Raw genomic sequence first — 22,583 nt, forward strand, 5'->3', positions numbered from 1 at the left:
AATAGATAATTATGGGTAACAAATAATTTATACGTTGAGTAAGTCTATGAGAAGTGATCTAGTGGGGAGGAATGCAAATCTTCCAGAGTGTAGAGGGAATATGTGGGCTATGCCCCTCCAGCCAAACCTTAAGGACTGACCTCAGACAGACTGAAACAAGAGACTGTGAAGGGAGACAAAGAAAGAAGAGACTTCAGTGAACACCTACTGCATACCAAGCTTGAAGGATGAATTCTGGTTTCACATAGGCTTGGATTTGATTGTTGGCCTTAACTCTTGCTACTTGTTGACCTCGAGTAAGGCAAATTGTCTGAGTCACCTATGGTAAAATACAAATCATAACTCTCTAAATTGAATGGGACACCTTCTGTAAATTGCTTAGCAAAGTACTTGACACATATTAGGTGCTAGATAATTATTAGCTATTGCTGTCACTTTCAATTCTTGTTATTATTGTCATGATCTTATTTTTATCATTATTATTATTCTCAGAACAATCCTGAGAAGTGAGAATCAGAAACTGCCAACTCACATAGGACAACATTGAGACGTAGTCAGGCAAAGTGCTCAAGGGCTTGCTAGGTGGGGAGAAGAGCAGAAAAGAGAAATTCCATTTCTGCAGGGGAAGGTCGGGAGAGTGGGCAGGAGACAGTCATGGCTTTAAATGTCTGGGACAGAAGGGAGGGCCGAGAAGGGAGTGATGCCCAGGACCTCGGAATCCACTCTTTAGGCAGTGGGGGATCCGAAGATCTCTTAGAGAGGACCATGATGACATGGTCAGTTTTTTTTTTTGCCTGGAAACATCTTCCTGACAGCCCAAGCTGAAGATAATTGCCACAGTACAGGCAAGAGAGGGAAGGTTAGTAAGGAGGCTGTTTCGAGTTCCCAGGAGACATGACAAGGCCTGGGAGGTACACATCACTGAAGGCTGGAAGCCCAGAGAAGCCCCCTTCCCGGCAGGCTGCGGAAGTCATCGCAGGACTCAGCTCATCAGCACTCACTTTCCCCTAGGTCTGGTGGCCTGGTGACAGGTGTTTCACATGCACTGTCACATTTCACCCTCACAAAAACTGGAAAGAGTGTTTCCCCCACGATTGGACTGATGAGAAAACTAAAATTCAGAAGGGTGAACATTTTGCCCAAATGACCATATGGGGCACTCCGGGATTCAAACCCAGATCTAGCTGGCTCCCAAATGCTCCTCACCACGAACCTGTCTCCTCTTCTGTCCTCAAAGTTGATTGGGGGAGCAGGGGTCCCAGCTAAGAGAGGAGGACAGCTGGAAAGAAGCCTCTGGTGATTTTTGCCTGGAAGAATTTGAGGAGTTTCTGCAATGAGAAGGTGGGGGGTGACATCGGAGAAATCTTTGCTTGTGGCCTTCATTTTTTTATAACAGCTTTATTGAAGTATAATTTACATACCATAAAACCTACTCATTAAGTGTGCGATTCTATGATTTTTAGTAAGTACACAGTACAACTACAGTTACAGTCTAATTTTAGAACATTTCCATCACCCCAAAAATATCTCTCATACCCATTGGTAGTCACTGCCCACTCCCACCCCAGCCGTGTTGGAACTGGGGTTTATAAAAAATATCATCACCTGTGTATTGAGCATCTTCTGGGATTAATACCCGCAAGGAGATGGGTGTGACAAAGGAGGAAACCGCACCTCAACAAGGTGAAGTGACTGAAGAGCATCAGGATTCAAACCCAGGGCTCTCTTAAGCTGAAGGGAAATACACTGTGTAATTGGAGATTTTGAAAACGACAAAAGAGAGAGAGGGGTTTGTGGATGGAGAAAGAGCCAAGGTAAGGAGAAGAGGACAGAGTCAAAGATTTAAATGGAAACATCAGACTTCAAAGGAGGGAGATCTTGTTTTGAAAGGAAGGGGATTTTCTAGAACAACTGGGTGGAGGTTGAAGTAACTCCATCTTGGTTGCTAATCCACCATATTGACTTCTGATTCCCAGAAGGAGGAACAGTGGAGATTTTATCTCAGCAAAAGAGCCCTAGTGACATCCAGTGTCCAGGGACCACAGGGAATCCGGGCAAATGGGGGTAGAGTTCAGGATCCCAAGCAATGGGGTTTGGTGGCAGCTGGACTAAGTCTGGACTAAGTCTGTAAGGCGACTTTTCCCTCTGGCTCCACCTTCCCCACCTCCCTGCTTCCTACCCATTTGCTAAGCCTGGCCCTGGACATTCTCTGAACTGCCAGACAGTCAAAAGATTTCCTTTGCTAAAAACCGTAATTGATGCAGTGACCCCAGGCAAGTTGTTTAACCAATTTGGGGATAAGATACTGGCTCCCGGTTTGTCGTGACCTTTAAATGATACAAAGTGCCTATCCGGTGTTTGACACACTGCCTGGCCTCGCAGGTGGAAAGTGCTCAATACGTGTTAGTCCCAGTGTCTTTGTTTTGAGGTTAGGAATAAGGGACTAGGAGCCTTGAGCGAGTCTGGCCTCTACTACCTCCATGAAAGCCAAGCCAGCTTCCTCTGCTGGGGGGATTGGGGCTTGGAGAAAATGGGTACGGTCCAGAGAAGACCCGGGGGGGTTGGAAGAGATCCACTGGACGCAGAGCTGCTAGGCCGGGACCGTGAGCAAGGCTGGGCGGCCCCACAGGAAGACTGAGCACGTGCTCAGGGCACCCGCAACGCATGGGCCAAAAATAAAGTCAGAAAACGTAAAGAACTCCTTTTCATTTCAGCGTACTGGAAGGTTTTGTATTATTTCAAAGGAGTAAACTTTGATTTTAGAGTTAAGTGTTGTTTTATTTTGAATTCCACTGGGCAGCAGTGTAAACGTCTTGGTGTTTAAGGTCACTAAAGGTACTCACAAGGACTTGCTTGGTATGCGTTGCAGCTGACCAGGAAGAGGGAGTCTGGGCGGTTGGGGTGTTATCCTGCAATGAGATGAACACACTGGGCGTTCAGTTCGGTCCAAGACTGTGCAACTTACCATTTCTCCTTGAGCATGTCATTCAACTTCTGCAGGACTCAGTATTGAATGAGACAACATAGAAGGAGGACTCTATATTCTGGCATTAGTCTCCTGGCTGTATTACCTTATAAAGTTACTTAACCTCTTGGAACCTCAGTTTCCTCATCTGTAAAATGGGGGTAGTAATACTTCATAGGGTTTATGTGAGGATTAAAGGAATGAATACACATAAAGCTCTTAGAATAATAGTTACTGATACTTAATGATGGCAATATAGATATCTGCCATTATTATTGTACTAGACCAGAAGTTCCCAACCTGGAGATTCCAGGCCCTTCCTCACTAGAGGTCTTTCCAATATGTCACAAGCCCCCTTATGAACCCCTGAATGTGCAGGACTGCCCGGAGAGTACTGTGGTGATTCAGGAAAATGGGCATGACTGATATAAGAAGAAATTGAAAAAGATTATTTAATTGCTATGAAGCTTTTATCTTTGGGTATCTGGGTTTATGTTTGTGCTTATGTGTATATGTGTAAATTTGTGCATAGGTGTGTGTGCTCAAATTTTGTGTGTTTGATGGATATTTCATTTGTATGTACTATTTATAAGTATTTTACATATGTCAGCACTTCAATGTATATGTATACATACATATATACTTCATGTAGTTTGCATGTAAATGTGTAATCGGTGCAACAGTGTGTGTTTGTGTTTTTAGTACCTCTGTGCATATGTGTCTGTTCTTGGATCTTCAAATGCGGTAGTCTAGAGCTCCATCCAGTTCAGTCCCTCTGTCCCCTCAGACCTCTACCTTCTGTGACTCTGGAACAGGACAGTTACATGGTGATTCTTCTACTAAGCCAGGAGATCTGGGCCAAGGCTAAAGGACGTGGCCATTGGCCAAAGCCACGGGGGGTGGGGGGGCACGAGGCCAGGAAATGGGGGTGAGGTGAGCCTTGGTCGGAGAGCCAACTCGGCCTGTGATCACTGCGTGATAACTCCTGGGATCCGCCATGCCTGGAACAAACTGTAGCCTCAGCCTTTGCAACGCGCCTCCCACGCGGGTACAGCCCGGCCTGGCCAGTTCTGAAGGCCGGGCACCACCCACTCCCTCAAATCTGTGCAGTTGCATTTTTAAGTCCTTGAAAGGCCACCCACCCCCTCCCACCTGCACCCCACAGTCAGGAGGGGAGAGAACTACCAGTTATGATTTCCCCAGGAAGGTCCCATAGAGGCCAGGCACATTAACCTTATCTCATTTACTCCTACCTCTGTTAGTTTAATAGCACAACAAGAAGGTCAAAGAAATGAAAATCATAAAATCACAGCGTTTTGCGGACCCCTTTTACTTCCCCACACCATCCCCTCACTTTCCCCGAAAGCCAGGACTAGTGTGCAGGTGAGGACCTGCGACTCAGAGAAAGAATGTGAGGGCCACGTTGCACCAAAGCGTGGAGAGGCTCTTGTAGAGGGGCTGGGTTCCAGAGAAATCCTCTGCCCCGGGACCCCCCAACTGCCTCTTCTGTCCAGCAGTGTCCCATGAAAGAAATAGATGCTAGTGAGCGTATTTCTCCCATAATGCATTGAAATACTAATCGGCACACACCAGCTGCCACTGCTCCACCACACCGAAGCCCAGAGAATGCTGTGTTTGCTTGTTTATTCCACATCCAGCTCCAAGACACCACTTGCCGAAGTTAGTGAGATGACCAGTGTCACTTATTACCAAGGTTTCATGCCGTCCTCCACTTGATCCCACTGGGACCCCATGGTTCTGGGAAATGGGGAAGGATCTAGTCCTTGTTTCATGATGATGGTCTGCATTGTCCTTGCTCCTGTGCTCAGGGTACGCTGATGAACTCCGCTGGCGGTTCACCGGGCAGTTCTGGGCAGCTAAAGAATTGCTCTTCACCGTGGCTAGCTCCACCAACCACCGGCCCAGCCATCGAGGCCTTTGCTGCTTCTCCCAGGGCCATGGCCAGAGTGGCTATCTCTACAGTGGTCGCCTTGAACCTGCTACCTTGGGGTGCTTTATCACACACTCCTGGAACCAAGCGTATCTCCTCTCCCAGTTCTGGGGAGATTTAACATTCCCAGATGCCACAATGCTTCTCTCTCTTGCCCCTGAAGCAAAAATTCCTCATCCCACTTCTCCTGAGATAATCCAATATAGTTCCCCTCTTGTCCCTAGGCCTCCCTAAGGAAAATTGGGGGGGCAGGGAGGGGGTGTCTGCATGTCAGGTCCTGAAACACACACATATACACACACTCACGCACACATGCATGTGCTCAGTTTCCCAGTAGAAAAGGAAGGCCAGGATTTAGAACACAAAGTGTTGGCTTCCTTTCTGAAAACACGGTAGAAAAATATTATATTGTTGCTCTTTTTGCTGCTCTTTTTGCAGATGCCTGCTAAAGTAAAATGAGAAAAAAAGTTATCGGGTAATTGCTACATTAAATTTTTGATACATCACCCTGCTGAAATGTTTGTTTAAAAAAATGCTAAATATGGCCAGGCTTGGTGGCTCAGGCCTGTAATCCTAGCACTCTGGGAGGCCGAGGCGGGCGGACTGTTTGAGCTCAGGAGTTTGAGAGCAGCCTAAGCAAGAGCAAGACCCCCATCTCTACTAAAAAGTCGAAAGAAATTAACTGGACAACTTAAAGTATATAGAAAAAATTAGCCGGGCATGGTGGCACATGCCTGTAGTCCCAGCTACTCGGGAGGCTGAGGCAGGAGGATTGCTTGAGCCCAGGAGTTTGAGGTTGTTGTGAGCTAGGCTGAGGCCACGGCACTCTAGCCCGGGCAATAGAGTGTGATTCTATCTCAAAAAAAAAAAAATACTAAATACATGTATATAGTTCATCTCATTAATACATAATAATTTGGCTTTTAGGATAAGAACACCAGACAGTGAAAGAAGATGTCGCCTGATTTACCAAAGCACACCGTTCACACTCGTTAGTAATGGAAGCATCGACCAGTGGCCATCACAGTGATGGATGTGACCACCACACATCCCTGTGAAGTGTCTTGTCTTATAATTTCAATATGTAGTTTAGTATCATTCTGTGGTCATTGAATATCAGACACTTACACTATTCCAATGGGAATATATACCAGAAAGAAGAAATTTTACTGTGAGGCCATTTCGGCTGTCTATTTTAAACCAAATGTATATCACATTAAGTTGGTTCATTGCTCAACTAATATTGGTTGAATACCCAATTTGTGCCAGATTCTGTTCTGGGGACAGAAAATAAATCAGCCGTGCTGTTTGTCTTCACAGAAATTATAGTCTATCATGAAGACAGATGCTGAACAAATGTTAAGAACAGGTGTCTGGGTGCTGCTGCAAAGCAGGATGCACATGGCAGGGCTGGGTCCAGCGTGAGGTGAGACAGGCACTAAGGGGTGACATTTAAGGAGGCATTTGCATGACTCTGAGAGTGAGTGCCTCCTTGTGGGTTGCTCGCTAAGCATCTCCCTCTCCTCCCTCTAGTCCTGGCCCTGGCAATCAGAAAGGTTATAATAGGAGGGAAAACATTCCAGGTATAGCAGTGGGGGGGGGGACATTCCCTGGTAGTTGTTATTTGCTGCATCTTTGGACACTGAGCATCTGAGCCCCTTTCGACGTGGGAGTTATTCTCTATTCTTTGAATCTTGGTGGAGGCTGACCTCCCTCTACAGAAAGCACAAAAGGCAAATGTTCTTTCGCGCCACCTTAGAGTTAGCAGACAGATGCATGACCCAGGCTCAGCCAACTAGATGCTCCAACAAAGGACTTTGAATCTTAAAGGACTAAATACCAGCTCCAGGGAAGATGGAGAAAATATTCTAATAGTGGCAGCAGCAGTGGGAAGAGTCCAGGTGTGTTTCTGACGCCCGGTGCCCTGGTGGCTACACTGGTGGTAGGATCTTGGCAGTCTGTTTCTGCTGAGCACTCTCCCGTGGTGCTTGCAAGGCCAGTTTCTAGACTTCCAGTAAATTCTATGAGCTACATGTTTTCTTTCCAAGAAATGCCCTTTGTGTTTGTTTTATTTGCTCTCAGATGAACTCTAACATTACATTCAATAATAAATTTAGGCATTTCATCTTCAAATATGTTGAGGGAGCGTTGCCCTATTCAGTAGGGAAGCCTTGTGAGACCGGGTGCCAGGGTGTGGGGTGATATGGCCTGGCTGGGAGATTAGAGAAAGAGCAGCAAAAGTCAGGGTAGAGGCCTGGACCATGAGAAGGAGGAGGGAGGCTGCTAACGAGGGACTGAGCTGAGAGAGCAGCCCTGAAAATAGTGAGGAAAGTGAGGTTTGCACAAAAACACTGCAGAGGAAGAATCAACAGACCTCAAATGCAAAAGAAGAGCATCCAGTGTCGTAAGTTTCTAGTCAGTAGACAGCTGCTGTCAAGTTCTTGAAAGACTGCCGGTATTCAGACAGATCTTTGTGGATTCCAAATACAGAACAAGGTCTTAATGTTGATAGGGAAAAGCCCCCACCCGGGGGCCCTGAGGCAAAATCCACTGCTGATTGGATACATGTGAAGCTTACGGCAGATTCTACTAATCCCACCGTTAATTGGATAATTTGGTGGTGCATGCTCATAGTTGATTGGTTGTGTGTGACCCAAGAAATATATAAGACTGGAGAGAAATAAGGAAGAGGAGCTCAGAATTTGTTGGTATGCCCCTCAGAGCCCGCCAGCGAAATAAAAGCTGATTCTCTGACCCTCTGTGTGCTGCTTGGTTCTTTCCCTGGTGAATCGCTGTAACACTTGCCGGAACAATGTAAATGTAACCAGAATTTAGATAACTCCAGTTTGAGTGCAAACAGCATTTTCCACCCCACCCTTCCCACCCACCCCCATAGCTAGATGTACTCTATAAGGTATTCAAATCCCTTAATGCCCAGATTGGGGAAAGTCCTTTCCTTTTGATTCTAATGTTCATCAGAAACCAGTTCCAGAATAAACACCTTCCAGCCCAGGGTACACATTCCCAGCTCCTACCCACCTAACCACAAGCAGGGGCCAGCTGTTTTCATTATGGAAAACTTTTTAAGGAGGATTATCACCATATTCAACCTCAAGGTCTCCATCAGAGTCATTTGAAACCACATTTTTAAAAAATCTTCTTAATTTTGAATCTTAAAAAGAAGCCCTTGGATATGTAAGACTCCCTTCCTTCAGGAAGGCCCCTGAGTTCACTCGGTACCCCTCTCTCCTCAGAACATCCACATCAGGAAAAGAGGAGCTTTAAGTAAGTCATGGAGAGTAAAATGGGGGTAGAAAAAACATCTTGAGTCCCAGACAATAGTAAAGCATGAGAACTTGGGAGGGAAGACCCGTGTGAGTGGGAAAGTGACCATTCTTGAAGTTCCCCTCTTCATATGGGTAGCAAATATTTACAGTGTTCCTGCTGTGTACCAGGCACCAAGGGTAGAATGGGGAGCGAAACCAATAAGGACCCTGCTATCATGAAATCCAAATTCTCTTAAGCAGACAGATAAAAAAAAACAAGTAAATGGACAAAATAATTACTGACTTTTGAGAAGTACTAAGAAATAAATTGACAGAGTGATATAAAGGACTTTGTTAGATACAATAGTTAAGGATGACATTTAAATTAGGCCTGGAGGATGGGACACAAACAACCACACAAGCATCAGAGGCACAGGGAATGGCATGCAGCAAGGCCCTAAGATAGGAAAGAGCTTGGGGACATCAAGGAACGGAAAGGAAGCCAGGGTGACCTGAGTGTGACAGCAAGAGACCAGAGAGGTGAGCAAGGCCTGGTCGGACAGGAGCTCCCAGTCTATGGTGAGGAGTCCGGATTTTATTCTCAGTGCAGTGGGAAGCCTTCGTTTGGTGTTAGATAGAGCATTGTCAGGATATAATTTACCCTTTGGCTGCTTTGAAGAAAATTAATTAGAGAAACCAGTTAGGAGACCATTGCAGAAGTTTTGACGAAGATGCCAATAGATGGAAAGAAACGGATTGTTTTGATACGTATTTTGAAGGTAGAACCGTAGGACTTGCTGACAGATTGAATGAAGTGAGGCAAGGTGAGGAATGGTGGATGACTTCTAGGTTTGGAGCCACTGGGGACATGCCATTACCATTTACTCAGAAGGGAAGTGATAGGGCAGTAAAAAGGCTGGTGAGGTGAGGTCCCCGCCAGGAGGTCCCTTCTGGATATGTTAGGCATCAAGCTGAGACGTCACTGGAGGGGACAGATATACAAGTCTAGAGGTTACAGAGAGTTCAGGGTTGGATAAATGACCTTGGGAATGATCAGCACATAGAAGGTATTCAAAGTACCTAGTGAAAAAAGAGTGGAGAAAAGAGCCTGGAAATAATTCCCAGCATTTGGGGAGGGAAGGAGGAGCCAGGAGAGAAGGCTGGAAAGGAATGGTCAGGCAATCAGAGGACAACCAGGAGAGTCTTGTGTCTTAGAATTCAAGAGAAGGAAGCATTTCAATGAGGAAGTCTTGGTCCCTATGTCAAATACTTGCTCAGAGGTCAATAAGAGGAAAAGAGGGCTGCCTCTATCAGGTTTGGACATTGTGGATAATTGGGGATCTTTACTATAGAGAAGTTTTAAATGGCAGGGTCAGAGCCAAATTGAGTTGAGTTGAAAAGTGAATAAGAAATTAAAACCAGATAAAGTGAAGGAGGACAATGTTTTGAAAAGTTTTGGGGTTTTTTTAAGAACTGCAAAGAAATGGGGCATTGTCCAGACAGGAATATGGGATTAGGGATGTTTTGTTTTAAGATAAGAGGTACTATAGTATCTTTGTATGATAGAAACGGTCAGGCAGAGAAAGGGAGAATGAAGAGAATAGTTGCAGGTCAAGTCCTTGAGTAGGGCAGGGGAGATGGAATGTGGACAAGCAAAGGGGTTGGCTTCTCGGGAGTAGACATCATTCTATCACTGAAAGTGGTAAAAATCCCTGTTGTCTCAGTTCTGGATCAATCCGGGAAAAGGATGAGCCATTGGTTCAATGTCCCACGGCCCCATCTAGGGAGGATGGAAGGAGATGGAGCAACGGTCCCCACAGGGCCTGATCCCAGCTCTCTCCACAGTGAGGAAAGCTTACACAAGCGGCATAATCTGGGAGTCCCTGGAGTGCAGGACCTTCAGGTATAATTGAGGAAGCCTGTGGTGTGAACGTAGAGAGAAGCAGTGGGCTAAGAATGGGATTTTGTGTGTTCATCACAGACTCATGCTTGCCTCCTTGGCTCCCCTGAAATGCCCAGAGTCCAGAGCCCACAGCCCCCCTCAGCCTTATGTCTCTAAACTCTAAAGTCATACTGTTTGGTACAATAACCACTAGCCACATTTAGCTATAGAAATTTAAACCTAAATTTAATTTAAAACTCAGTTCCTCAGTGGCACTAGCCACATTTCAAGCGCTCATTACCCATATGTGGCTAGCGGCTGTCATAGCGGACAATACAGACATGGAACGTTTGCGTCGTTGCAGAAAGTTGCATTGGCGGCGCTGGTCTAGAAGAAAATAAGATCAAATGGATAGGATGAACATCCTTCTTTTATATCCTCTGGGACCAGCTATGGGCCAGCAGGCTAGGAGCTTTGTGCAAGGCTGAGATTATTACTACCTACTTGTTCTTCCTAACACACATACATACATAAACACACACACACACCTACACACACACACACACACACACCACTACACACACACATACACCTTCCTTATTTACTTGTCTCTAAGTGTAACCAGGTGGAACTGTCAGATAGAAAAAGGGAACAGCCAGGAATGATTTAATAGGGATCCAATGATGTTGAGACTCAGGGTTGGAAGGGAGGTGTCAGACTGCAGAAGATGACGTGAGGCTTCCATCTGTGTTTGGTAATTCTGGTTTAACAGGTACGTTCTTGGACTCCACACAGCACTTAAACTCAGTTTGGCACAGGATGTAGAATACTTCACTCTGTTTACATGTCGTTCTGCACCTGCCTAACTTACTCCAACACTTCTTGACTGAAGGCAAAAGGGAAGAAGAAGGCAGAATCAGTCTTGAAAGAAGGCACATGGCTGGGGAAGGGAGAAGCTAAGGCCCAGAAGAGAAGAGGCTAGTGAGGGAAACGAGGAGATCTGCAGGGAAGAAGTCCTTGCAAGCTATCCCCTAGGTCTAGGGGAAATTCTAGACCACTATCCATTCTTTCTCCATCTGTGTCCACTGTCAAGTCCTCCCAAAGGACCCCCCAAAGTCCTCCCCACTCAGTGGCATGGGGCCCTCTGGGCAACTTCCACTCATTAGCCAGCTCCTAGGAAGAGGCAAGTGTTGCCCCTTCTCTCCTAAGTTTTATCTCTCCCATATTATAAGGTACCCAGGTGCCCAGTATCAATTAGCCAGCTTTTCCCTTTGTTCTTTGGTACCTTCTCTGGCCATATCAATGAAAGGTGACAGCAATCTCAGATAAACCCATTTGAACATCCATGAGTCTTCTGGGGCATCTGTAAAACTCTCAAGAACATCACACTGCCTTCTTCTTCACAACATCCTAGGACTTCCCACTGGTCTTAACCACCCAAGAGAATTAGGAACAGCTGCTCTGGGGAACCTACAACCTGACATAGCCCAGATAATTTGGGGTTGCATGAAAAAGTGGAATCAGAATCCCCAATCAGGCCGGGCGCCGTGGCTCACACCTGTAATCCTAGCTCTCTGGGAGGCCGAGGCGGGCGGATTGCTCGAGGTCAGGAGTTCGAAACCAGCCTAAGCAAGGAGACCCATCTCTACTATAAATAGAAAGAAATTAATTGGCCAACTAATACATATACAAAAAATTAGCCGGGCATTGTAGTGCATGCCTATAGTCCCAGCTACTCAGGAGGCTGAGGCAGGAGGATCACTTGAGCCCAGGAGTTTGAGGTTGCTGTGAGCTAGGCTGACGCCACGGCACTCACTAGCCTGGGCAACAAAGCAAGACTCTGTCTCAAAAAAAAAGAATCCTCAATCAGAAATTTGGAAGCCATTTTCACAGAGGCAACAAAAGATCAAAATTCAAATCCTCCCAAGGAATGTTTTTGGAAAAGCCCCCATTTCCTCCATACTCCATGCTCAAGTCTCTCTCTTTGCCTCAGGTCATCATGTCCAACTTTTCCACAGCTGACCAGAGAGAAGTTCAGAGAGGTCAAGTGATGAGCACAGGACAGATCAGTTGGTACCAGAGAACTCAAACTTTCCCTAGACTAGAGAGATCATTCAAAGGACTCCATGGAGCCTGCCAGGCCATCTTCCCAGCCCAAGCTGTCAGAGCCCCCAGAGTTCCCTGAAAGTGCCTCAGGTTCCCTGACTCACATCCCTTTGGGAGAGATCCTGGTTACCTGGGGTTACCTGGACCGGGAGCAGGGTAACAATCAAAACCAGGAGAAGGAGCTTCATGAGTGACGGGAGCTCAGGGAGGGACAGGAGGCTTCTGGACTGGTAAGATGGGGAGAGGACTCCATTCTGGGCAGTCCAGACTGGTATTTATTGCCTCAAGGAGCTTGGGAGAGCCATGATCAGTGAACCAGAAAGGGAACAGTCATTTGAGATCAAACAGGCGGGCAAGTAATCAACCACATTGATTAAAGAGTCTGGGAGAGGAAGAAGGGATGCTAATAAAGAGAAGATATAACCTTGCCTTTGAAGAGTTTTATAGCACAACCAGGGAGCCAACAAGGGGAAAATGTTATTATTAATTCATTTCTAATTAACAAGAAAAGATAGAGAGAGAGACCAAGTAAGACAGAAAATGACTGATACTTCTGTTTGCCTTGGGTTCTTTCCAACAATAAGGACATCTTAGGATGCCCCATATGTTGGTGGTTCATTGTAAAGATACCAAAGGAAGGACAGAATAGAGGAAAATATTTTGGCCAATAGCTCCATGGCCATCACCACTGGAAACTAGAGTGTCAGCATTCATGGAGCAGATGAGCAGGGAAGCCACAGCCCTTCCTTTCAATAGTGCATATTTAATAGGAACAGGTGGCATCCTCCTAAGGGGACAAAGGAAAAGCCATTTATTACTATTGTGGCCTTTCTTATGAGGTGTGGTAGATTGCATTATTGACCCCAATGCTTTAACCCTATTTGAATCCATACATTTGCCAAGCTTTCATCCTAGGAGGAATGTATTTTGCTATCTCTTCACTTTGGTCTTGGCACATAATTTGTTTTGACCAACAACATAGGGACAGATGTGGCAGTGTGCCAATTCTGAGCCTAAGCTGTAAGAGGTGAGGAATGTTTTCACTTGCTTTTTTGTGCCTCTGCCATAACCATGAGAACAAGATACCCCAGTGGCCCAGGGAGGATGAGAGATACGTGGGGTGGAGCCACTACAAATGACCCGAAAATCTACGGTGAGAAACGGAGCTGCCCCAGCCACTCCAGCCTCGGGCAGAGCAATCCGGCCAAACCCCAGACACCTGCTGACACATAAGTCATAATAAAGGAGTGCTGTTTTAAGCCACTGAGTTTTGGAAATGTTGACCTCTTTCCTCTTTAATTTATTTGATTAAATAAGTCAAATCTTGATTAAGAACCTATTATGTACAGGTTACCCTCCTGAGCACCAGGAATATAGAAGAGTGTAGGATACTGTCCTCTGATAGCTAACTATACATTAGGATAAACTAGGTTAAGCTGCAGGAAAGAAAGAAAGAAAGAAAGAAAGAAAGAAAGAAAGAAAGAAAGAAAGAAAGAAAGAAAGAAAGAAAGAAAGAAAGAAAGAAAGAAAGAAAGAAAGAAAGAAAGAAAGAAAGAAAGAAGGAAGGAAGGAAGGAAGGAAGGAAGGAAGGAAGGAAGGAAGGAAGGAAGGAAGGAAGGAAGGAAGGAAGGAAGGAAGGAAGGAAGGAAGGAAGGGAGGGAGGGAGGGAAAAGAAAGAGAGAGAGAGAGAGAGAAAGAGAGAGAAAGAGAGAGAGAGAGAGAGAGAGAGAGAAAGAAAGCAGGCATCCTGGTGGCTTAAAAGAACAAAGGTTTATTTGCCCCTCATGCCGCGCATCGAGGGTTGGCTGGGGACGCTACTCGCACCTTCTCACTGTGGAACCCAGACTGACGGAATGGCCACTTGATTGTTGCTGGTCACCATGGCAGAGGAAAAGAAAGCTTTGGAGAGCCTTGAACGGGCCATTATATGCCCTGAGCTTGGAAGTAAAGTGTAACCACCTCATAACTCACTGGCTGCCACAGTGACGTGGCCCTCTCCAACCACAAGAGGGCCAAAAGTATGATTCTACAATGGGTTGAGAACGCAAAAAGCCAGAGTTATCAAAACAACAAAAGACAAGTGCTGGTGAAGATGTGAAGACGGGAACCCTTGCACACTTTGGATGGGAATGTAAAATGCTGTAGCCACTATGAAAAATGGTATGGAGTTTCCTCAAAAAAATTGAAAATATAATTCCCACATGTTCCAACAATCCCACTACTGGGTTTATAACCAAAGGAAATAAAATCACTATGTCAAAGAGGTATCTGCATTCCCATGTTCTTTGCAGTGTTATTCACAATAGCCAACATATGGATATGACCTAATTATCTGCTCATAGATGGATAGATGAGAACATGGTATATCATGCAACGAAATATTATTCAGCCATAAAAAAAAAACAAGGAAATCCTCTCATTTGTGACAACATGGATGAACCTGTAGGACATTATCTGAAATGAAATAAGCCAGTCACAGAAAGACAAATACTGCATGATCTCACTTATATGTGGAATCTAAAAAAGTCAGACTCACAGAAGCAGACAGTAAAATAGTGGTTGGCAGAGGATAGGGGATGGGAGAAATGGGGAGATGTCAGTCAAAGGGTACAAACGTTCAGTTATAGGATGAATAAGTTCTGGAAATCTAATGTACAGTATGGTGACTGTCTTAGTACATTTGTACTGCTATAACAAAATGTCTGAGGCTTAGTAATTTATAAGAACAGAAATGTATTTCTCATAGTCCCGGAGCCTGGGAAGTCCAATATCAAGGGTGGCAAGGCCCAGAGTCTCTCTGCTTCCAAGATGTCTCCCAATTGCTGCATCCTCCAGAGGGGAGGAACATTGTGTCCTCAAGGGCACAGGGATGAAAGGGACTGAAACACATGGACTCCTTATATCATGCCCTTTTATAAGGGCACCCAATCCCATTCATGAGGCTCGAGCGCTCACAACTCAATCACTTCCTAAAGGCCACACCTCTTAATACTGTGGCATTGGGCATGAAGTTTCAACATGAGTTTTGGAGGAAACAAAAACATACAAACCATAGCAGTGACTACAGTTGACAACACTGTCTTGTACACTCGAAATTTACTAAGAGAGTAGATCTTAAGTGCTCTCACCACAATGGTTAAAAAAAAAAAAAGATAACTATGTGAGATGATGGATGTGTTAATTAACTCAATTGCAGTAATCGTCTCACAATGAATATGTATATCAAATCATCACATTGTACACCTTAAATATATACAATTTGTGTGAGTTATACCTCAATACAAATGTAAAAAAAAAATTGTTAAAGGAATAGATGACATTTCCTTTTTGAAAAAAGGAAAAGGATATAACACACCTAGCACATAGTAGGTCCAGTTTCCTCTCCTGTATATATCAATCCTTCCTTACCCACACCTCTTCTGTTTGAGCTTGATTAAGTATATATAGTAAGAGACAAGCGCAGAAGTCAGTGAAAGGTATTTTAATAAAGCTCAAGAAACTAATTAGGTCAGACACAGGGCAAGTTTATCTTTGTTTTTGTGGCCACAGACTTCAAAGCACTAATTCTTTTTAGTGACTATGTGTGGCTTGTTCTTGGGCTTCACGCAGCACAGTTTACCACTCGTGCAGAAAATATACACGCTTTCGTTACGGGTGCATTTGTTACGGCAGGAGCCACGAAAATCCCAGCATGATTCAGTGCTGCCTAATACAAAGAGAAAAAAGAAGAGAGTCCATATCAGTCGTGAGGGGAAACAGGTCCTGGATTAAGAAGACTAACAGAATGCCAGACAGAAAAAGGGGGCCGTAGAAAAAGGAGGAGTCACCTCTAGATATTTAGGGTAGGGAAATAGTCTGACATTCTCTCTTGACACTCCATCCCAACCAAAGCCCTCCATGATTGTTTTCTTTTAAGACCATGGACTGTTGAAACCCATAGACTTGGATTTGGACTCTGTCTGCACCACAAGCCAACTATGAGATCCTGAGCAGGTTACTTCATTTCTCAGTGGATCAGTTTCCTCTTTTCCAAAAAGGAGCTATAACACCTGCCTCAGACAGCTGTTGTGGGTATTAAATGAAATAGTATTAAAAAGCAAATCACTAGCATTAAATAAATTGAGATATGAAGTGATATTGAGACCTCAGAAAGGACTCCAAATTCTAAAAATCATTTCATAAGTAGAAACTTAACTAGAAGGAACACATGAGCAAATGAAACTGATAATGGCTTAAGAGAAATACACAGTGGCCAGGCGCGGTGGCTCGTGCCTGTAAACCTAGCACACTCTGGGAGGCCAAGGCAGGAAGATCACTTGAGCTTAGGAGTTCGAGACCAGCCTGAGCAAGAGCAAAATCCCATCTCTGCCAAAAATAGCAAAAGAAAAAAGAGTAGCTGGGCAACTAAAAATAGAAAAAATTAGCTGGGATTGGTGGTAAGCACCTGTAGTCCCAGCTACTCTGGAGGCTGAGGCAAGAGGATCGCTTGAGCCCAGGAGTTTGAGGTTGCTGTGAGCTAGGCTAACACCACGGCACTCTAGCCTGGGCAACAAGGCAAGAGCCTGGCTCAAAGAAAAAACATAAAAAGACAGAAATACAGAGTGAAAAAGAGGATATTTTAATCAAAAGGGAAAGATGAGATAAATGAAAAGAAGGCCATTCTGAAAGCCCAGCCCCCAAAGGACGACATCATGGCCCGGAGTTGACACTGGCACTGCTGCTGCCAGGCCAGGAGGAAAAGCGGGGGGCACTTTCACACACCTCAAGCACAAACCCCACCACTGCCACTCCAGGCTACATGGGCTACAGCAAACTGGTCACCCCACAGCAACCTGCCTGCACTTCCCCCGCAGAAAGCAGCTCTGCCCTCCCCGGGAGGAGCCTGCAGCACAGCTTCCACTGCCCCCGCCCCCAGCATTCTGCCCCACCCCTGCCTATCACAGCCAATGCCTGAACACAGTATGGGAGGGCCTGAGGACAAGTCTGCCACCTAGTTCTGTCCCAGTACTCAAACACTCCATCCAGGGCCCTAGGGATTGCCCGGCCCTGTACAACACCGTTGGCACCTGAGTGTGCCTACTAGGGTCTGAGGCAGTCTGACTGAACCTGCTGATACCTCCACAGCTGGCGCCCACCCACACAGGCCAGCTGTGGGCCAGGGGAGGGGCCCGTCCAACCCACCACAGCCACTGCCACACCATTTTGGACCACTTGAGTTCCAGTGGGTTGCCCCACCACTGCCATTGCCATCTCCCGCATTACATCTGCTGCCCAGGGACCAAGAGCCAGGCCACATGCCCAGCCAACCTCTGCTACTACCAGCATTCAAACAAGCTGCCTGGAAGCCCAAGAATCACCTGCATGGACCCACTAACACTGGAGCCAGCATACACTGCTCTGGGGCTCAAGGGCAGGTATGCTCAGCCCACCACTGCCACCATTGGAGCCCCAAGACTGACCCACCTGGTATCCCAGTCCTCAGCAAAAATTCACCACAGCCTCCACTAATAACTGCACCCAAGACACCAAGGAAATCATAGATACCACCGACACCATTTACAGCCAAAGAAATCATACAGAGCATACACTACTGCATGTGCCCAAAATCAACGCCAAAGTGCCCTACCTAACTGACACCATAGATACATCTTCAGGAAAAGTAGTCACCTATGAAAGCAAATTCAAAAAAATCAGAAGTGGTGACCATTACACCAGATGTGCAGATATCAATATAAGGACACAAGAAACATGAAAAAGCAAAGAAATATGATACCTCCAAAGGAACACAATAATTCTCCAGCAATAGATCCCAATCAAAAAGATATTCATAAAATCCCAGCTAGAGAATTCAAAATACTGATTTTAAAGAAGCTCAAAGAGATACAAGAGAATTCCGTAAAACAATACAAAGAAATCAGAAAAACGATTCAGGATATGAATGACAAATGTACCACAGAGACAAAGACTCAAACAGAAATTCTGGAACTGAAGAATTTATTAAATGAGGTACAAAATACATTTGAAAGTTTCAACAATAGATCATGTAAAAGGAAAAATCTCAGACTTGAAGACTGGTCTTTTAAAATAATACAGCAAACAAAAATAAAGAAGAAAAAAATCAAAAGAACAAAACTGGAGGCATCACACTTCCCAACTTTGAAATATATCACAAGGCTATAGTAACCAGGTATTGGTATAAAATAGCAAGGTATTGGTATAAAAACAGACATGTAGACCAATGGAACAGAACAGAGGGTCCAGAAATAAATTCACAGATTTACAGCCAACTGATTTTTGATAAAGGCACCAAGAACACACATTGGGAAAAGGACACCCTCTTCAATAAATGGTACTGGGAAAATTGGATATCCATATGCAAAAGAATGAAACTAGAGCCCTATCTCTCCCATATACAAAAATCAACACAAGATGTAAGACTTAAACATAAGATGTGAAACTATAAAATTATTAGAAAAAAATTAAGGAAAACACTTCAAGACATCAGTCTAGGCAAAGATTTCATGGCTAAGACCACAGAAGCACAAACAATTACAACAAAAATAGACAAGTGGGACTATATTAAACTAAAATGCTTCTGTACAGCAAAGGAAACAATCAACAGAGTGAAGAGACAACTTGTCCAATGAGAGAAAATATTTGCAAACTATTTGTCCAATAAGGGACTAATATCCAGATTATATGAGGAACTCAAACAGCTCAACAATTAAAAAAAGCAAATAATCCCCTTAAAAAGGGGGCAAAGGACATGTGTAGACATTTCTCAAAAGAAGACATACAAATGGCCAACAGGTATATGAAAAAATTCTCAACATCACTAATCGACCGAGAAATGCAAATCAAAACCAGTAGAAACTAGTATCCTTAGCATTCATATTATAGTCTTAAAATACTATCTGCCATTAAAATAAAATAAACCAGGGCTTCTTGAAGATATGGCTGATTCCAGTTCTTGCACAGGAAATTACAAGATGACTCTAAAAAGTTTCTGTTGTACCGGATACCCAGGAAGCTCTCAAACACTAATAGGGATACATCAAGAAGACTTATGAGCCAAATTGAAGAGGCTCCCACAGGCCAAGAATAGGACAATTTGTACTTCAATAAGGATATTAATTGCAATAGATTGAACTCATGGCTTAGAACCATGAACTTAAAGTAAATAATATTCTCGGGAGGCTGAGGAGGGAACCTAGAAGTTCCAGTCCAGCTTGGACAACATAGCAAGATTCCCTCTCTAAAAATTAAATAAATACATAAATAATATTTAAGTAAAACCTATTGCTCAACCTCTGAGGTGGAAGAAAACTAATTCATTATCTCAATAACTGATAAACAAAGATAAAGTCAAGTGTATATCCTGCTTTTCCTCTCTGAACTCTCTAAACCCCAAGGTAACCAAATAGTGGATGATGGGAAGTATCTCTTTGAGAAGTAGCTCAACTAATAAATGAATGCTCTTCCCCACATATCTGCATGGCTCACCCCCTTCACGTCTTTGTGCAATGTCACTTTCTCAATGAGGCGTTCCCTTAACACCACTTTTAAAATTGCAAACCCACCCTGCTTACTCTGCTCATGTCCTGCCCAAGAGACTTGTAAGCTCCAAAAGGATGGGGATTTTACTTGTTTACTTGGTTAGTTGGTTGGTTGGTTGATTCACTGCCTTATCTCCAGCACCTATCACAGTGCCTGGCACATGGAATCTACTCAATAATACTTATTGAATGAATAATTATTTAATTTAACTGACATGTCCATTATCCCCTAAATTCAGCTGCCAGCACAGGAAAGAGAAAGTGTAGGATGAAAGTAGACATACTGAAAGACTAAACATTTACCCAAAGTAAAATGAATTAATTTAGGGGGCTGTTTTAAATCAGAAAAGATGAATACAATTGTCTTCTGAGTTTATATACATCCCCTGTGCTCTTTACAACTCTTTCCTACCAGCAGGATGGATGCTCCTGGAAACATTCAAACGAATTATAAACGTGGCATAAAGAAGCTATATTTGTTCCATATCAAAATTTCAATGTGTTCAACGTTGACCCCTCAATGTTGAACCTTGCCCCTAATTTGTTATTTCAAATTGAGAAATGAGTAAATTGAAACTCATAGGAACCAAGTGGCTTGCTGTGGGATCACAGAGCTCACAAATGGTGAGGCAGGTTCTAATCCAGAATCTGGGGGCTCTTCCCTCTTCCCTCCAGACAAATAACATTTCACATTGCCACCTGTCAGCCCATCTTTCCAGAGCACCCTGGGATACCCTGCCCAAGACCTACTCTCCACCTCTGGCCCCTCCTCTGAAAAGGTCTAAGTTACCTGGAATGACCTGAGACAAGAGCAACAGCATAGCCAAAGTTAGCCAAAAAGGTTTCATGACTTCAAGTAGCCCACAGAGCAGTCTCCGGTCTGGCAAAGTGACAGGAAACAGGCGAGAGCTCTGGACTCTCTGCTCCCTGTAATCAACTGGGAACTGTGTTGCCTACGCATGCCCCCAGCTGCCCACGGGTACAGTCTGCCCTGGGACAGCCTGCCTTCCTCATGCTCAGTCACCATCCCAACACCCCTGCACCCAGTGCGGGCCCCACACACCTGAGCTAACACGCCTCCCTTTGTCCACCTTCACCTTTTAGGGACCAGCAAGAATAAATTATACAACATCCAGAGGGATACTTTTAAAATATATGTCAGCCCTTCTTAAAACCCAGCTTAAAATCCCTCAAGACTCCACATCACACCTAGAAAAAAATCCACAATCTTTGCTATACCCTTCAATGCCCTACATTATCTGCTCCAGACATCCATCATTATCATGGTTCTAATGCAAATTAAGCAAACTCCTGTTTTCAAATGCAGTTTTCCAATTTGGAAGCTGAGGAATAAAGAAGATCTTAGGGAGAATGTGTCTGTGAGATTATTTTCTGTCTAAGAGGTCCCGCTGCTGCCCAAAATGCTCAGTTTCAGGAAGGACTTTGGTACTGAGAGTGAGAGACAGCAGAATTGAAAATATTTAGCTCTTTATCCTGGCTGTTCCATTTAGTGGCTGTGTGACTTTGAGAGAGTCACTTCCCCTCTCTGAGCCTCATTCTCACCAAAAAGTAGATTGGAGAAGATGAAGTGTAGAGATCAACAGAATATTAATTTACTATGGTTCTCCGGGTGCTGAAAAGGCATAGAAAATGGAACGCTGCTGAACTCTAGTTTTTCATCCCCAACACGGGTCATGCTAATTAAGCTTACACCTAAGGATTCTTGGGGCTGCCCTTATCAGACTCCAATTCTCTTTACCTACTCTTCCCTTGATAATTACACCCAATATGCTATATGGTCCTTGCAAACCACATTTTTTAGGCTTGCTCCTTGTATAGTCAAAGCACAAAAATTTGCTCTGGTTATAATATTCTACCCAGAACCCTTGAATGGGTCTCATCACACCAGAGTGTTTTGGGCATGGGATCCATTAGATACTGATGAGAGGGCAGAGAAGACCCTGTTCCACCTGTGTACGTCTGGACATACCCCAGACACCACAACCCGCCCATCGCATTAGGAATCAAAGGGCCAAATCTCACCAGGAATTTAAAAAAAAAAAAATTAAAGCGACATCAAACTACCATTCTTCACCTATCCAATTGGCACGAAGCTCTTTTTTATAAAGATAATCCCAGAATTTCATAGGATCAAGAAAATAGCATTTCCATACTCTGCTTATAGAAGTGTAAGTTGGTGTAAACTTTTTGAAAGAAAGCAAACCAAAGGTCTTAACATTTGCACACTCTGCAATCCAGGAATTCTGTTTCTAGAGACTGTAGTGGCCACCTCCTTTCCTTGCTCACCCAACATTTATTCCACCTTCTTCTAGGGTCAGTCCCTTCATTTTCCTTTGGGGAACTCTCCTTCTTTCATTTCCAATTCATGGAGTTCAGGTGAGGCTGTCCTCATCTTCCTGGCTTCAAAAGTGGGCACATGACCCAGTGGATACATGAGCAGGTGCAGCTAATTAGAATCTCAGTAATGAGTTCAAATATGAGAATTTGTCAAATATTGAACCTTTTGCTGGAACTATTGAGAAAAAGGCATTTTCTAGTTCAACCTGCTATAACAAAATAGCACAGAAAGGGTAGCTTAAACAATAGACATTTATTCTCACAGTTCTGGAGGTTAGGAAATCCAAGATCAAGGTGCTGGTAGATTTGGTGTCTGGTGAGGGCTCTCTTCCTGGTATGCAGATGGTCACCTTCTTGTTATCCTCACATAACAGGAAGAGGATGCTCTGATGTCTCTTCCTCTTCTCATAAGGGCACTAACCCCATTGTGGAGGCTCATGACCTCATTTGAACCTAATTACTTCCCAAAATCCCCACCTCCCAATACTATCACATTAGG

General features: G+C 44.3%; 1 protein-coding gene across 1 annotated transcript; it reads right to left on the minus strand.

Annotated features, from left to right (window-relative positions):
* Positions 1–10,777: 10,777 nt before the first annotated feature.
* On the minus strand, positions 10,778–12,358 carry DEFB121 (defensin beta 121). Its single transcript, XM_020281796.1, has 2 exons — positions 12,301–12,358; positions 10,778–10,950 (listed from the first exon to the last, which is right to left on the minus strand). The coding sequence occupies exons 1-2, from the start codon at positions 12,356–12,358 to the stop codon at positions 10,778–10,780; spliced, it is 231 nt and encodes a 76-aa protein (XP_020137385.1).
* Positions 12,359–22,583: the final 10,225 nt, after the last annotated feature.

The sequence above is a fragment of the Microcebus murinus genome, chromosome 16 (genome assembly GCF_040939455.1).
Source record: "Microcebus murinus isolate Inina chromosome 16, M.murinus_Inina_mat1.0, whole genome shotgun sequence".
Taxonomy (NCBI): domain Eukaryota; kingdom Metazoa; phylum Chordata; class Mammalia; order Primates; family Cheirogaleidae; genus Microcebus; species Microcebus murinus.

Coding starts and splice junctions, on each gene's coding strand:
- DEFB121 (XM_020281796.1), bottom strand. CDS start 12,358: ATGAAGCTCCTTCTCCTGGTTTTGATTGTTACCCTGCTCCCGGTCCAG. Junction 10,951..12,300: donor CCCGGTCCAGGTAACCCCAG/GTAACCAGGATC, acceptor TTTTGCCTTCAG/TCAAGAAGTGTTGGAGTAAG.